This window comes from Hemiscyllium ocellatum, chromosome 24 (genome assembly GCF_020745735.1).
Source record: "Hemiscyllium ocellatum isolate sHemOce1 chromosome 24, sHemOce1.pat.X.cur, whole genome shotgun sequence".
NCBI classification, from domain to species: domain Eukaryota; kingdom Metazoa; phylum Chordata; class Chondrichthyes; order Orectolobiformes; family Hemiscylliidae; genus Hemiscyllium; species Hemiscyllium ocellatum.
Genome location: NC_083424.1, coordinates 13,661,454 through 13,676,127, shown reverse-complemented (window position 1 = coordinate 13,676,127; position 14,674 = coordinate 13,661,454). Strand labels below are relative to the sequence as shown.

The 14,674-nt window shown below is 46.6% G+C and overlaps 1 protein-coding gene across 2 annotated transcripts in view; it reads right to left on the bottom strand.

The window, feature by feature from the left end:
• kctd10 (potassium channel tetramerization domain containing 10) overlaps positions 1–14,674 on the bottom strand; it is a 38,983-nt gene that overhangs the window by 14,235 nt on the left and 10,074 nt on the right. For both annotated transcript variants that reach the window (XM_060843478.1, XM_060843479.1), the window contains exons 2-3: positions 3,704–3,917; positions 140–309 (exon numbers count right to left, since the gene is read on the bottom strand). In XM_060843478.1, the coding sequence (XP_060699461.1) occupies positions 140–309; positions 3,704–3,917 (384 nt within the window). The remainder of the gene's footprint in view (positions 1–139; positions 310–3,703; positions 3,918–14,674) is intronic.

Below are 14,674 nucleotides of genomic sequence, written 5' to 3'. Positions count from 1 at the left end.
TAACCTCACCCTGATAGACTGCTATTGGAAATGGTTCTTCTTACTTACTGGACCAAGCTCTGAGGAGTCCAGCTGATCTAATGGGAAGACTGGAGATCGAATCGACTGAGCATGGTGTGCACCGTGATGATGGTTTTACCTGAAGAGCAGCTTGACACTCCTCCACCAGCCCCTGCACCAAGTAGTACTTCGCTTCAGCCAGCAACTCCTCAATTTCACGGTTAGTCTCTGGCAATGGCACAGTGCCATCACGCAGGTAGTTCAGTACTGCGCCAAAATGCTTCCCGCAGCGGTCAATGAGGATCCAGCCTGCAAAACAGAAGATGCCTCGGTTCTTATCCCTACTTCTCAATCACTTCAACACTTTGTTGCTTCAGCACTCCGAAACCATGTGACCAATCATCTCCCACCCTGTGCAGGTGAAAGGAGGGTATGACTGGGAGAACTGTTCGCATTCGTTCTTAGTGGAACCAGATTTCCCAGTTGCTTACCCGAGTGATACACGCTGCACTAGGCAGCTCACTCACAAGTCAGCTGGCAACTGAACCAAGGAAGCGACAGTGAAAAACAAATCAAGGAAAATAGAAAATATCAGAATGTTCAATCGGTCAGGAAACATCTGGGGATTGGAACACTGAGTTAACGTTTTAGGACCACAAGGCGCCTCCTAGGAGAGCGCTTTAGAGAACATCTCCGGGACACCCGCACCAATCAACCACACCGCCCCGTGGCCCAACATTTCAACTCCCCCTCCCACTCTGCCGAGGACATGGAGGTCCTGGGCCTCCTTCCCCGCCGCTCCCTCACCACCAGATGCCTGGAGGAAGAATGCCTCATATTCTGCCTCAGAACACTTCAACCCCAGGGCATCAATGTGGACTTCAACAGTTTCCTGTTCTCCCACCTCACCCTAGTTCCAAACTTCCAGCTCAGCACTGTCTCCATGACTTGTCCTACCTGCCTGTCTCCTTTTCCACCTATCCACTCCACCCTCCCCCTGGCTCCAACCTGTCACCTTCATCCCCTCCCCCACTCACCCATCGTACTCTATGCTACTTTCTCCCCACCCCCACCCTCCTCTAGCTGATCTCTCCATGCTTCAGGCTCACTGCCTTTATTCCTGATGAAGGGCTTTTGCCCGAAATGTCGATTTCGCTGCACTTTGGATGCTGCCTGAACTGCTGTGCTCTTCCAGCACCACTAATCCAGAATCTAGTTTCCAGCATCTGCAGTCATTGCTTTTACCACAATCTGTCCTTGCCTGCCACCTGAGCTGTATTAGCACCAATGCTCCTCTGGGTGGTGCAACTGCCTCATTACAGTGGGCTGTACTCACCACCGCCCTCAGGTGGAAGCTAGAGGTACAGCAAACCAAGCACTGAATGGGAATGATGGAAAATTAGTCCCATTTTTAAAGAAAGACTTGTGTATTTATGTAATGTATTCCACGGTCACTGAAGGTCTCAAACTACTTCAAAGCCAATGAAGCATCTCCAAAGTGTGGCTGCGGTTGAAGTGTAGGAATCTGGGTCACACAGCAAGCTCCCAACAGGTAAAAGTAAAACATAAAATACTTATAATCTTACCAGACAATAGGGATGACTGGTGGTGGTTTAATGGGAGGTTCACCACACCTCAGGTGAGGGGAGAGGGTGAGGAGGAGATTCCTTCATGGTAAGCTCAGCGCAGGAACTGACCCCACGTTCCATCATAAAATGACAACCAGCCAACTGAACCCCAGGTGATGTGATGATAACATGTTGTTGACTTAGGGTCATAAATTGGCCAGGGGACCACAGACAACACCTCTGCTATTTCCTGCAACAGCATCATAGGATTTTTCACATGGGTTAAATGTCTCACCCAAATGGCAGTACCCCCTCTCAGCACAGCACTCCCTCAGTACTGCACAGGACTACCCTCCGTGATTTCTGTGTCCAGACGGTGAGCTGGGACCTGATCACAGAGCCTTACGACTCAGAGGCAAAAGTTCCACCAACTTTGTGCTAATAAAATGATAAACAGCAAATCACAAGACTGCAAAATAAAGACTAAAATGTTCCAGTTTTTTTTTCCGTCACTGTAAATGCAGAGTGCTGTGTTAATGACTAGGCCACTGGGTAGGAACCCTCCTGCTCTTCTTGGTTGTGCTTCACTGAAAGTTTCCACAGCCACTTTGGACAGTACATACACAGCTTCAATCCACCGTCTCCAGAAATACTACGAGCTAGTCAGTGCCTTACTGCACCCTGAAAAGGGCTGATGCTATTTTCTTTCTCAAACATTTGAGGCATGCAGCTCTGTGGATGTGCTATTCTCCGTCACAGGGAGAAGAGGTCAAGTTGCTCATGTAAACCACATAGGGCTGGGTTCCAAGGAATTTACTGCAGAAATGCAAAGGGAACCCTGGACAAATAAGGCAAGATCCCCATCATTTTAACCTGTTACTGAACAACTACTACACAGGGACACTATACCTCAGACACAGTTGAGTAACAGAGAAAACGTGAAAAATCAATACGTGGAAACTACCTTGTAAACAGTGGCACCCCCTCCACCCTCTTTTTTTCTTTTAATTTTCCCTCTTTCCCCTCTTCTTCCCTCCCATCCCTCCTTCCCCTCTTCTTCCCTCCCATCCCTCCTTCCCCTCTTCTTCCCTCCCATCCCTCCTTCCCCTCTCCTGTCCACTCTCCCTCTTTCCTATCCATCCTCTTCCTCCCTCCCTCCCTCTCTTCCCCCTCCCCTGTTGAAATGATCAGCAGGTGTGAAAACTGTCGAATGATCCTGAGGTAATCCCACTCCGAGTGTAAACAGTGAACAAGGAAGGAAACACAAGGATTACGATGCAAACTGTAACGTTTCCTTCAGTTGGAACATTGCCGTGGTGACATTTCAGCCGTGAGAAAGCTCTACAGAGTGAACGCAGCTTAACAGAGCATTGACATGCTGTTGCTGTCATCACAGTGCTACACGATAGGATTGCAGCCAGTTCACAAGGCCAGCTGACAGCCACTGTACAGGAACCTGATAGGGCAGCATCAAATTACACAGAACAACAGGCTTGGGGGTGGCAATGGCATCCTGCTGCCCTTATCTCCCAGTGTCTGTCACTGAACAAAAATACCTCACGTCCCTTTGCAGTATCCTGTAACTGATTCAAATAGCTACTTCCAGAACAGAATTTAACTGCAAAGAAACAGGCCATTCTGCCCTCGCTGTTTTATTCTGCCTTCTGATCTTCAATGAATCTTTTCAATTTGCTCTCTTCTCCTCATTCTCCCTTGTTTCTATGAGGAAATTTAGACAAGCATACACTGAATTATTGTCACATGTATTCAAATGAGCACAGTGAAAAATGTGCAAGTCACCATGGTGCCACCTTATATACAAGGTGCCATGTACAGATTATCCAATACAAGTTCATAGGGGGGAAAAATTAGAACAATAAAGAAATAAAAAGTTCAGCATTGCATCACAACCACTCCCTACAATATCCAGTCCCACTTTCTCACTGAATAAAGATAATTCTCCTGAATTCCTCGTGGGATTTGTGAAATACTGTCTTATTCTAGTGGGTCCCAGTTTCAATCTTCGTAACATCTACTCCTTCCACCCCTTTCTTTATCTGAAAGGCCTTCACCAGCCAGCTCTCTCCGCGTGCACAGATCCAGCCCATTAGTAGTATTAGTTCGGCTTAAATTACCTTCGCTGTCCGTCAACACCTCCATCCGGCCACTGAACATAGCCTTCAGCATGGTGTCCTGTTTGGTCAGGGTCTGCATGGTCGTGTAATAGAGAGCTCCTCCCACATTCAGCTTGACATACTTGGAACTTGGGCTTGCCCCTTTGAAGGAGGTGGTGCGGGTTGATGCTGCGGGCACTGGACTCACCGCGCTTTCTCCAGACATTCTCTCTTCCTGTGTGGACAAAGCATTGCACGGTTAGAGAAAGGGAAAGGCCTGCATTTATAGCCAGCACGTTTCATAGTCTCGGGACAACTCCCATGTGTTGTACTACCAACAATCTGCAATCACTATTGCAATGTCGGAAACAGGGCAGATAATGTGCGCGCAGCAAGCTCTCACTAACAGCAGCAGGACCAGGACCTTACTGTCTTCTTTTGCAATGTTGATTGAAGAGTAAATATTAGCAAGGTTACCACTTCCTCAGTTCTTTTTGTTTTAAAGTGGAACAACGAAATTGCTTCCTGTCCATTTGAGGGGACAGATAGTCTCTTAGTTTAATGTCCAATTTTGAAGATAACAGCTCAGACTATGCAGCTCTCCCTCTGCCTGCACTGAGTGCGTCAGGCCAGACACCAGTGCTCAAGACTCTACAGTGAGATTTGAATCCACAATCTCTTGACACCAAGGTGAGAGTACAGGCTACTGATCCAAGGCTGACACTGGCTCTCAGTATTCACATGGCCACATCCCTCGACCTTACCGTCAAAGGAAATCTGATGTGAGAGAACTGGGGCTGTGAAACACAGGTCAGAAAAGCCCTTTGAGAAGTAGGTGCTCAGTAAGAAATCTGATTTATAAAAGCACCTGCACTGGATGGAGTAGAAATGCCCAGTCGTGCTTCACAGGAGTTTAATTAGACATAAAGATGACTGAGTCAATCAAGTGGATGTTAGGACAGAAAGCCAGATGAATAGCTTCAATGGTGGGTTATCAGTAGGAGGAGGGAACCCCAAAGCTTCATGCCCTGACAGCTGAAGCCATCACCACCAGCAATGGAGCAAAGGAAAGGAAAGGAAGGTGGTCTTTGGAAGCAGCCAAAAGTAAGAGAATGCACAACACTCACTCACTCGACAGGATCCAACTCAAGACAGCTAGCTCTGACTAAAAGGATGACTGCAAACTGAGGAGATACCTGTGGGATTCAGCGAGGGGGAAAACCAACCACCAGTGTGGTTAAAGCCCAGTGAACAGCAATGCCTGGGGAGGGAGTAAGAAACAGAGGGGAGGGGCAGTTTGGCCTTTTACTGATTCTGGGAGTAATGGAAATACTGAACTGGCTTAAGAAAGCACACTCACTCCGAGCTGCCAGTTGCCACTGCTTTCCTGACACAGCCATCACCAGCAGGAATCTCTGTTTGCTTTTCCAGTCTCCACCTCCAACCTCATCACCAACATATCAACATGCACTAATTGACCAAGACGTATTTAAATCATTGGCTCACTGTTCTGGGAGAGTGTGACAATCTGATAACGGCACATCACACCCCATGGACAGTGAAGACTATCTTTTAAACTGGACTCACCAAATTCCGGAACTGATCCAAGTCAGTGCCTGATTAGATACAAGGCCTTTAATAAGGCGAGTGGAGTAAAGTAGCAGCGGCTCCTAACCCACTGATCAAACCCCGGGCACTTTCTTGGTGTTTCGATTAAACACTTGGCTCATGCCAGTGCAAGATGCAGTCTGCCTCAGGGAAATGTGGGCAGTGATGTCTGTGTTTGTTCCCAAAGTTGCAGCACAATGGAAAACAGGGAGGTGCCAGGAAGCAGTTAGTTCATTCAAACCAAACACTTCCTACTGTAAAGGCAGCTGCACAAAACAACAGAGCACAGTGCTCTGGATTCCCTGAGACCTTGAATAATGCTCGATCAATACTAGTCCTTTCTGTCACATGGACCAAACCAGTATTCCTGAACACTGCCCCTATCATCCAGTTCTTCAAACACAGCCGCAGGTCCCACATACTGGCCCCTCAGCCTACCAGCATAACCTTAAGCCCTTGATTACACACTTTGAAGAACAGAGCAAATGTCACCTTGTCCAAAGTCTCTTCCTCAACATCAGTGGGAAAAATAACAGGTCAATGTTACTGTTGAATAGGCATATGGAGGATAGTGGGCTTGTGTAGGTTAGGTGGGCTTGGGTCGGCGCAACATCGAGGGCCAAAGGGCCTGTACTGCGCTGTATTTTTCTATGTTTTAATGTCACGTTTCCACAGGGTACAAACTCTGTACAAACTGCCCACATTCCAACAGTGACTGAAAAAAATGTAATGGATAACTGTGAACCCCATTGAGGTATATTCTGAGGATAGGAAAGGTACCATATAAATCTACATCCCTTAACTCCGTGCACCATGAACTTGGTAGCTCATTCCTTGGCAAGGACTAGCTTGAACACTGGAAAAAACTTCAGCAAATACAAGGTTCTCATTTATACAATTCCCTCAGCAACACCCACCAGGGGAGAACTGCAGAGAACCCTCCTGCTCCCAGGGCTGTGTCGCTACAACCAAGATCATGAACTCAGCACCAAACTAGGCCAGGGAAGGAACCAGGACCTTCTGCTTCCCCAGCTTTACTGCTGCACAGACCACCCCGATCCACTTTCATTCCTCACTGCTCACACCCAACCCGAAAAAATCATAAAACAGACAGATGGAGTTGGCCATTCAGCCCTTTAAGCCTGTTCCATCATTAAGCAAACTCATCGCTGCTGTGTTCATGGTCTGAACTCAACTTTCCTGCTTGTCCCCCATAACTTTAATCGATGAAGGGTCGGTCTAGCTCAGCCTCGAGTATATTCATGGAGCCAGCCACCACTGCTCTCGATGGAAGAGAATTCCGAATACCAGTGAGCCCATAATAGAAGCAGCTCCTCACCTGGCCTTAGCTGGAGACTCCTTAATTTGAAATAGTGCACCGAGTTCTGGATTCCCCACGTCAGGAACCAATCGCAGCATCTATCCTGTCAAACACCCAGCCAACCAGAATCTGACACATTTTAATCAGATGTTTTCTCATTCTTGTAAATTCCAATCAAATCGGTCCAATCTCATTATCCAGGTATCAGCCTACTGAACTTCTCTGACCTGCTTCTAACAGCAGGAACGGACTAAAGCCATTCACAGTACGCTAAGTGAGTCTCATCAATGTCCTGGATAACTGCAACAAGACTTTGCTACTTCTCCATCCCCTTGCAGTAAAGACTAACATTCTCCTCGGCTTCCTAATCATGGACTGTGCAACTCACCAAAACCAACCTACATTTTGACAGCAAACCTTACAAATTGTTATCCTCTCACTAATTTTTTTTCAGGTGGGCAGACCTCAGAGGTACGTGTGCAGAGAGTTCTGAAGCCAGAAGCCAACGTGTTGGCACAGAACCTCAAAGTGGCTGTGTGGTTTGGAGGGAATGCTGGCTAGGAGAGTCAAAGAACACGGTGATTATAACAGTGCATTGTCGTCTAAGTGGGGCAGGGAAAACGTGAAGCAAAACACTAGTGAGTGTGAACTATACACTTGGGCTTCAAAACATTATCTGTCTGAGTAATGCTTGGCAGTGTTACATTATGGCACTTCATTCCTCTGCATTCCAGTTGTTTCTTTTTAATGACTTAACCAACTAATACTCCCAACTTCTGCCTTGGCACCTTCTAGCCCAGACAAGTAGGTTAACTATTTTTACTTGCCATACATGAACGTTATTTATGTTGGAATGTCACTCCACACAGACCTACCCAAGCACAAAAGGTGGCAGCACTTTTTTTTTGTAAACTCAGTCAAGCCTTAATGATTAACAGTTTTTTTCTGATGTGCCCAGGGATGTGGATACCATCGGCTAGGTCAGCATTTGCTGCCCGCCCTTAATTGCCCTTGACATTGTCGTCATTGTCTGTCTTCTTGAGCCACTGCAGTCATTTGGGGTGTTGGGTCATCCATGACGCGGTTAGGAATGGAATTCCAGCATTGTGACGTAGCACTGGTGATCCAGTTCAACTCGGGACCATGAGGGGCATAGGCAGGAACCGGCAGCTGGTACCAGGTGTCTACTGTCCCCATCCTCCGAGGTGGTACAGGTCGTGGGTTTGGAACATTTCTTGATGAGCTGCTGCAGCACATCATGTGCACAGTACACACTGTGCCAACTGTACACCGGTGGCCAAGGGGATGAATACTGAAGGTGGTGGATAGGATACCAAACAAATGGACTGCTCCTGGATGGTGCCATGTTTGAGTGTTGTTGGAGCCGCACTCTTTCGGAGAAGTGGGGAGCATTTCATCACATTCCTAACATGTGCCTTGAAGGTGGCTCTGGGTTCACAGATGATGAGTTCTTCACCACAGAATTTCTAGCCTTTAATCTGTTCCAGAAGCCATAGTATTCATATGGCTGCCCAAGTTCATGTCCTAGTCAATGGTAACTTCCAGGATACTGACAGCAGGAGATTCAGCATTGCTATCCCATTGGAAGTCCAACAGAAATATTCATTCTTCATTAAAGGTGGCCATTGTCTGGCACCTTGTGATGTTGTCCAGTGCTTGTTGCATTTGGACATGGGCCGGTTCAGTATTGGAGGCGTTGTGACTGGTGAACATTGCATAATCAGTCAACATGCCCTTTTCTGACCTTCTAACGGAGGGAAGGTCAACTGATGAAGCAGCAAAAACGGCAGGGCCCAGGAGACCATCCCGAGAAGCAACTGCAGAGATGTCTTGGTCTGGTGATAACTGACCTTCAACAATCAGAACAATCTTTCTTTGTTTTGGGTACAACTCTAAGCAGTAGAAAGCGAGGACTGCAGATGGTGGAGGTGAGAGTCGAAGAGTCTGGTGCTAGAAAAGCACAGACAGGCACGCAACATCCAAGGAGCAGAAGAGTCAACGTTTCAGATATAACCCTTCATCAGGCTAAGGTCATGCAAACCCTGGCCTCCTCCACCGCCAAACCCTAACCACTTGACGCCTGGAGGAACAACGCCTCAGCATCCACCTTCGGATCCTCCAAACACACGGGATCAATGTTTTTCTTCACCAGTTTCCTCATTTCCCCTCCCGCCTCCACCTTATCCAAGATCCAACCTTCCAACTCGTCATTGCCCTCTTGACCTGTCCATCTTCCTTCCCACCTATCTGCTCCACCTTCCTCTGACCTATCACCTTCACCGACCTATCACACTCCCAGCTACCTTCCCCCCAGCCCCACCCATTTATCTCTCAGCCCCTTTGGGCCACAAGCCTCATTCCTGATGAACGGCCTACGCTCGAAACGTCGATCCTCCTGCTCCTCGGATGCGGCCTGACCGGCTGTGCTTTTCCAGCACCACACTCTTTGACAACTCCAACCAGTGAAGAGCTTTTCCACGGAATCCTTTTGTATTCCGTTTGGCTGAAGTCCTTCATGCCACGCTCAGTTAAACATTGCCTTGATGTCAGGCCAGTCATTCTCACCTCATCCCTGGAGCTCTGCTCTTTTGGCCACGTTGGGTCTGATGCCAAGATGAGGTCAGAGGCACGGTGACCCTGGCAGAACCCAAACAAAGCATCAACGTGCGGGTTATTATTCTGTTACCTTACCGATGGTCGAGAGTAAGGGCTGGTAACTCAGCATTTGGATTCTCCTCCTCCTTCCTTACAGGACACCCGACATTGTTGAGTAGATGCCGGAGCAGCATGGTTAGAGGCTGTGCCAAACTCTGGAGCGCTGTTTTCAGCACTATGCTGGGAATGGTGTCCGGGCCAGGAGCTTTTGCACTACCCAATGCCTGCAACTGTTTCTTAACATCACCTGGAGTGAGTCAATTTGGTTGAAGACGGGCATCTGAGATCCTGGTGACCCCAGGATGATTCACCCCTGCCTGATGCCAGATACAATTGCCTCAGCCTCAGTCTTCTCCCCTGATGGGCTGGGATGCCCTATTGGTATGGAAGGGATATTGGTCGAGTTCCCTACTCCTCCTGTTAGTTGTTTAATTGACCATCTGCATTCCCAGTTTAGATCTAATAGCTGTCGGATTGTTTAGCTCTGTCTATAACGTGCTGCTGTCAGTGTCTGGCACACAGGTAGTCCTGCCTTCATCAGGTCGAATCCTCATTTTTGGGTCTGCCTGGTGCTAAACCTGCTATGCCCTCCTGCATTCTTCATGACCATCCATTCACCTGATGGTAACAGTGGAGTGGAGGATACGTCGGTCTTGAAGGTGCAGCTTGTGGCGGTTCTACTACTGATTGCCCTTAGAACTTAGTGGAGGCCGTTGGTGAGGTGCGAGGTCTGTTTGACATCTATCCCATTTAGCACAGTAACAGTGTGCAACTACACGGTGGATGGGATGCTCAACATGAAAGCAGGACTTTATATTCCCAAGGACTGTGCAGTGGTCACTCGTACTGTCTCGGTCATGGACGGATGCATCTGCGGCAGGCAGATTGCTGGGAATGACGAATGGAGATCTAATTTGGCAGCTATGTCTTTTAGCTTGCTCTGATGTGAGGGTCAAAGTGCAAGTGAGCAGATGTAGTCAGGGACACCAGTCTGGGGCACAGACCGGCGTTTCTGTGGCTGCAAGCTAGACTCCAGGATGGTGTGTTACCTCCCTGGGGTCAGGGTCAAGGCGTCTCTTAGCAGGCATAGGACATACTAAAAAGGGAGAGTGAACAGTCAGAGGTTGTGGTCAACTAATGACAAGGGAGTTAGGTAGAAAGTTAAAAAAAAAACCTCTCGGGTTATAATCTCAGATTACTCCCCATGCCATGTGCTTGTAAGGCCAGAAATTAGAAGGCACTACAGTCCAATACATGGCAAATGAACTGGTGTAGGAGGAAGGGATTCAAATATTTGGAACATTGGATGTGTTCCAGGACAGGTGGAACCAGTACAAGCAGGTCAGGCTGCACCTAAACCGGGGGAGCACCAGCATCCTTGTGGGGAGGTTTGCCGGTGCCACTCGGGAGGATTTAAATTGGTGCAGGGGAAGTGGGAACCAGAGCAGCAGGACAGGATGGGAGGTTAATAAGATGAACAAGCAGGGTCAGTTTAACAGACAAGGCAGGACTATAAAAAGATGAATCAGTCAGGGAGGAGAAATAATAAGACGATACTGAAGGACAGGATAGAGTGTACGTCCAAAATTAGAGTTCTTTATACAAATGTACAATGTGTACAGAACAAACTAAATGAACTGGCAGCACAGACTGAAATTAGAAACAATGATAATAGTAGCCATTGAGGAGACATGGCTGCAGAATGGTCAGGACTAGGAACTAAACATATCAGGTTTCCAAGGTTTACAGGAGGGTTCAAGAAAATGGTAAAGTGGGTGGAACAGCATTACTGATTAGAAACAGAATCACTTCGATTGTGAAAGAAGATGTAATGAGGGGAAGGTACCCAGAGGAGACCTTGTGTGTGGAACTGAATAACCATAAAGGAACCACAACTACAACGGCCATCATATATAGACCACTTGGTAGCAGCTCAGAACTGTTAGACTGTATAAATGCTGAAATTAGACCAGAATGTAGCAAAGGCGTAGGAGTATTAATGGGGGATTTAATCTTAACATAGACAGCCAAAAAGGTTCTGAATTTCTGAGGCGTGTTCGGGATAGTTTCCGATAGCAATATTTCTTGGATAAGGGAACTAGCAATACTGGACCTAGTAATGAGCAGCGAGTCTGATTTAATTAGTAACCTAGCTGTTTATGAACATCTGTCAAGTAACATAATCGCGTGTTATGCAGCATTTATAACAGACAAGCAAAGATCATACTAGAGTTTTGGATTTAAACAAGGCAGAGGGATGAGGATGAGGCAGAGACTGCCCGCAGTTAGTTGGGAAGCTCTGCTAATAGGTAAAATAACTGAGGAACTATGGAAGGCGTTTAAAGAAACATTTAATGCTATTCAGAAACAGTGTGTGCCCATGAGAAGGAAAAGTTCCACCTTCCATGGACATCCGAGGAAGTAAGGGACAGCACAAAATTAAAACAAAGGGTTTATAAGAACAGAAAGAACAGTACCGATCCCACAGAATGTGACATAGACTCCCAGAGGGCCACAAAGCAGCTTAAAAGGATTATGAAAGGAAACTTGCAAAGTACATAAAAGACAATAAGGAGAGATTTTATATTTACATAAAGGGAAAGCAGCTGGTTAAGAGTACTATTGGCCTACTGAGGGTTGAGAGTGGGGAGACTGTCACTGACCGTGGGGAAATGATAGACATGCTGAACGATTATTTTGCTTCAGTATTCACAGCAGCAAAAGATGCGAGATTGCTGGAAGTCCCAAAGAAATTAACAGAGGATCAGGGACAGTGTAAAACTAAAATCAGCTTAAATAATCATCAATTCCATGAATTGCTCCATTATTGAGGAGCAACAAATCCCCAGGACCTGATGGTTTCCATCCACAGGTGTTAAAGGAGGTCGGATAGCACACTGGTGATGTCCTAACCACAATCTTTCAAAGTTCCCTATATTGAGGCATTGAACTGGAAATTCACTCATGTCACTTGCTCTTTAAGAAACGTGAATTATAGACCAGTCAGCCTAACAACAGGGGTAGGGAAATTGTTGGAGTCTATAAATCAAGGTTAGGGTAATTAACCATCCCAAAACATTTCAGTTAAACAGGGAGAGTCAACATAGATTGATGAAGGATAAGTCAGTGCCTGACAAGCCTCAGATTTTTCAAGAAGTGCCAAAGGTGGGTGAACAAAGGTAAGTCGTTGGATGCTGCTTATGTGGACTTCCACAAAACGTCTGATAAACCTTCCCTCTACAGTAAATGATTAGCAAAGATGGAAGCGTACAGAATTGAAGGCAAATTACTGACATGGATAGGAAACTGAATGAGTGGAATGAACAGAGAATTGGAATAATGGGTCAGGACCCAAATGGCAGGATATGACGAGTGGTGCCCCTACAGGGATTGGTGTTGGGGCCTCAGTTATTCACAATATTCATTAACAACTTGGACAATGGCATAAAAAAGTCAAATATCCAAATTTGGTGACAATACAAAAATTGGACAGCATGTAGACAAGTTGATAACAACATAAAATTACTTCAGGATATTGATAGATTAGGTGAATGGGCAGATGGATTGTAATATAAGAATGTGTGAGGTTCTCCATTTTGGACCATAGAAGAATAGATCCCCAACCCTATTATTCTACACTTCCCCAACTAATGCACCTAACCTTCACACCCTGTACACTATGGGCAATTTAGTTTGGCCAATTCAGCTGACCTGCACATCTTTGGACTGTGGGAGCACCTGGAGGAAACCCACGCAGACATGGGGAGAATGTGCAAACTCTACACATCCAAGGCAGGAATCAAACCCAGGTCCGTGGCACTGTGAGGCAGCAATGCCAATCACTGAACTACTGTGCCATAGTCAAGATGGTTAATGGAATACTAGTTTAACATAGAATTATGCCATAGATCAGCCAGGATCTTCCTGAACACAGAGCAGGCTCCAGGGACTGAACAGCCTTCTCCCGTTTACATGGTTTTCCTACCACTCAGTCAGCTTGGTCAGTAGTGGTGCTGATGGACATTGAAGTCCCTCATCTATAGTACATTCAGTGCCTTTGCCACCCTTAGTGGTTCTTTCACGTGGTGTTCAATTTGTAGGAGACCGATTCATCAGACAAGGGTGGGGGGGTGGGGGGGGGGGGGGGCCGGTTTTGGTGGTGAACAGTACACAGTTTTGACAATGTCATGAGACTTCATGGAGCCTGGAGTCAATACCAATGATTGGGACTCCAGGAGCAAATTTCTCTCAAGTGTATATGACTGCCACCAGACTTGGGCCTAGAGTTACAGATAGATTACAAGAGGTAAAGTAACAGGTTAACCTTCCCTAAAGTATGTTAGTGAATGATTTTTTTTAATAGCAATTGATAATGGTCTTAAGTTGACCATATTTAAACTCCACTAGCTGAGATTTGAATCTGTCTCCAGGGCATTAGCCTGGGCTTCTGATTACGAGACTAGTGACATATCGATGTGCAAAATGGCACAATTGTAATAAAGCATATAAAGTAAGTATGGGATCTGGACCCCCACATCCCTTAAAAGAATAACAAGACGAAATCGTGGTTTCATTACAGACATTTGCCTATCATGACAACATGGGCTCACTACAATAGCCAATCAGCTTGTTCCAGTTCTTTCCCCATTGCTCCACCAATGGTTGTGCTTCAGCCAGCCTCCTCCACACTCACAGGGAGCTCATTCCAGATCCAAATCACATGTCGTCTGCTCATCTCAGATTGAGCTTTTGGTTGGCAGAGAGTTTAGAAAGTTCCACCATAATTCAGGTGAAGAAACATTTCCCAACGTTAACACTGAAAAGTCTGGCTCTCAACATCAGACTCTTGTTCCAACTCGACCTGCAGAAATCGGTTATTTTGATCTACTCTAACATTTAGAAACAATATAGGGTCTAGAGACATGTGCGGGTGCTATAACTTTCCAGTGTTTAAAACAGTCGAGCTGCGTATTTAAGAATTGGCTTGATCCTACTTTGGATACCGAAAAGTTTCCACAACAATAATATTTGAGAACAGATGATAAAGGCAGGTATGAGGAACAAAGCCAACTCTCTTCCTCGGAGTTGCAACACTCATGCTGACTCTCCCCATTTTGTTCTTCTCTTCCCATGCTGCACCACTCCTGTCTTTTCCCAATCTTCTTTCCCGTCACCTTCCCCATCTCTCCTCACTTTCTCCACCCGCCATCCTCTTTCTGCCCACTGTCCTCCTACTCCAACCTCACTCTCTCCAATTTCCCCTTCCCTCTCCACACTACCTTCTGCTCCTTCCCTCCCTGACTGCCTCCCCTCTCCCTCTCCCGCCCCCATCTCTCGCTCCCCTTCGTCCCCTCTGTCCCAACCACTACACCTCGTATCTGCCCCCA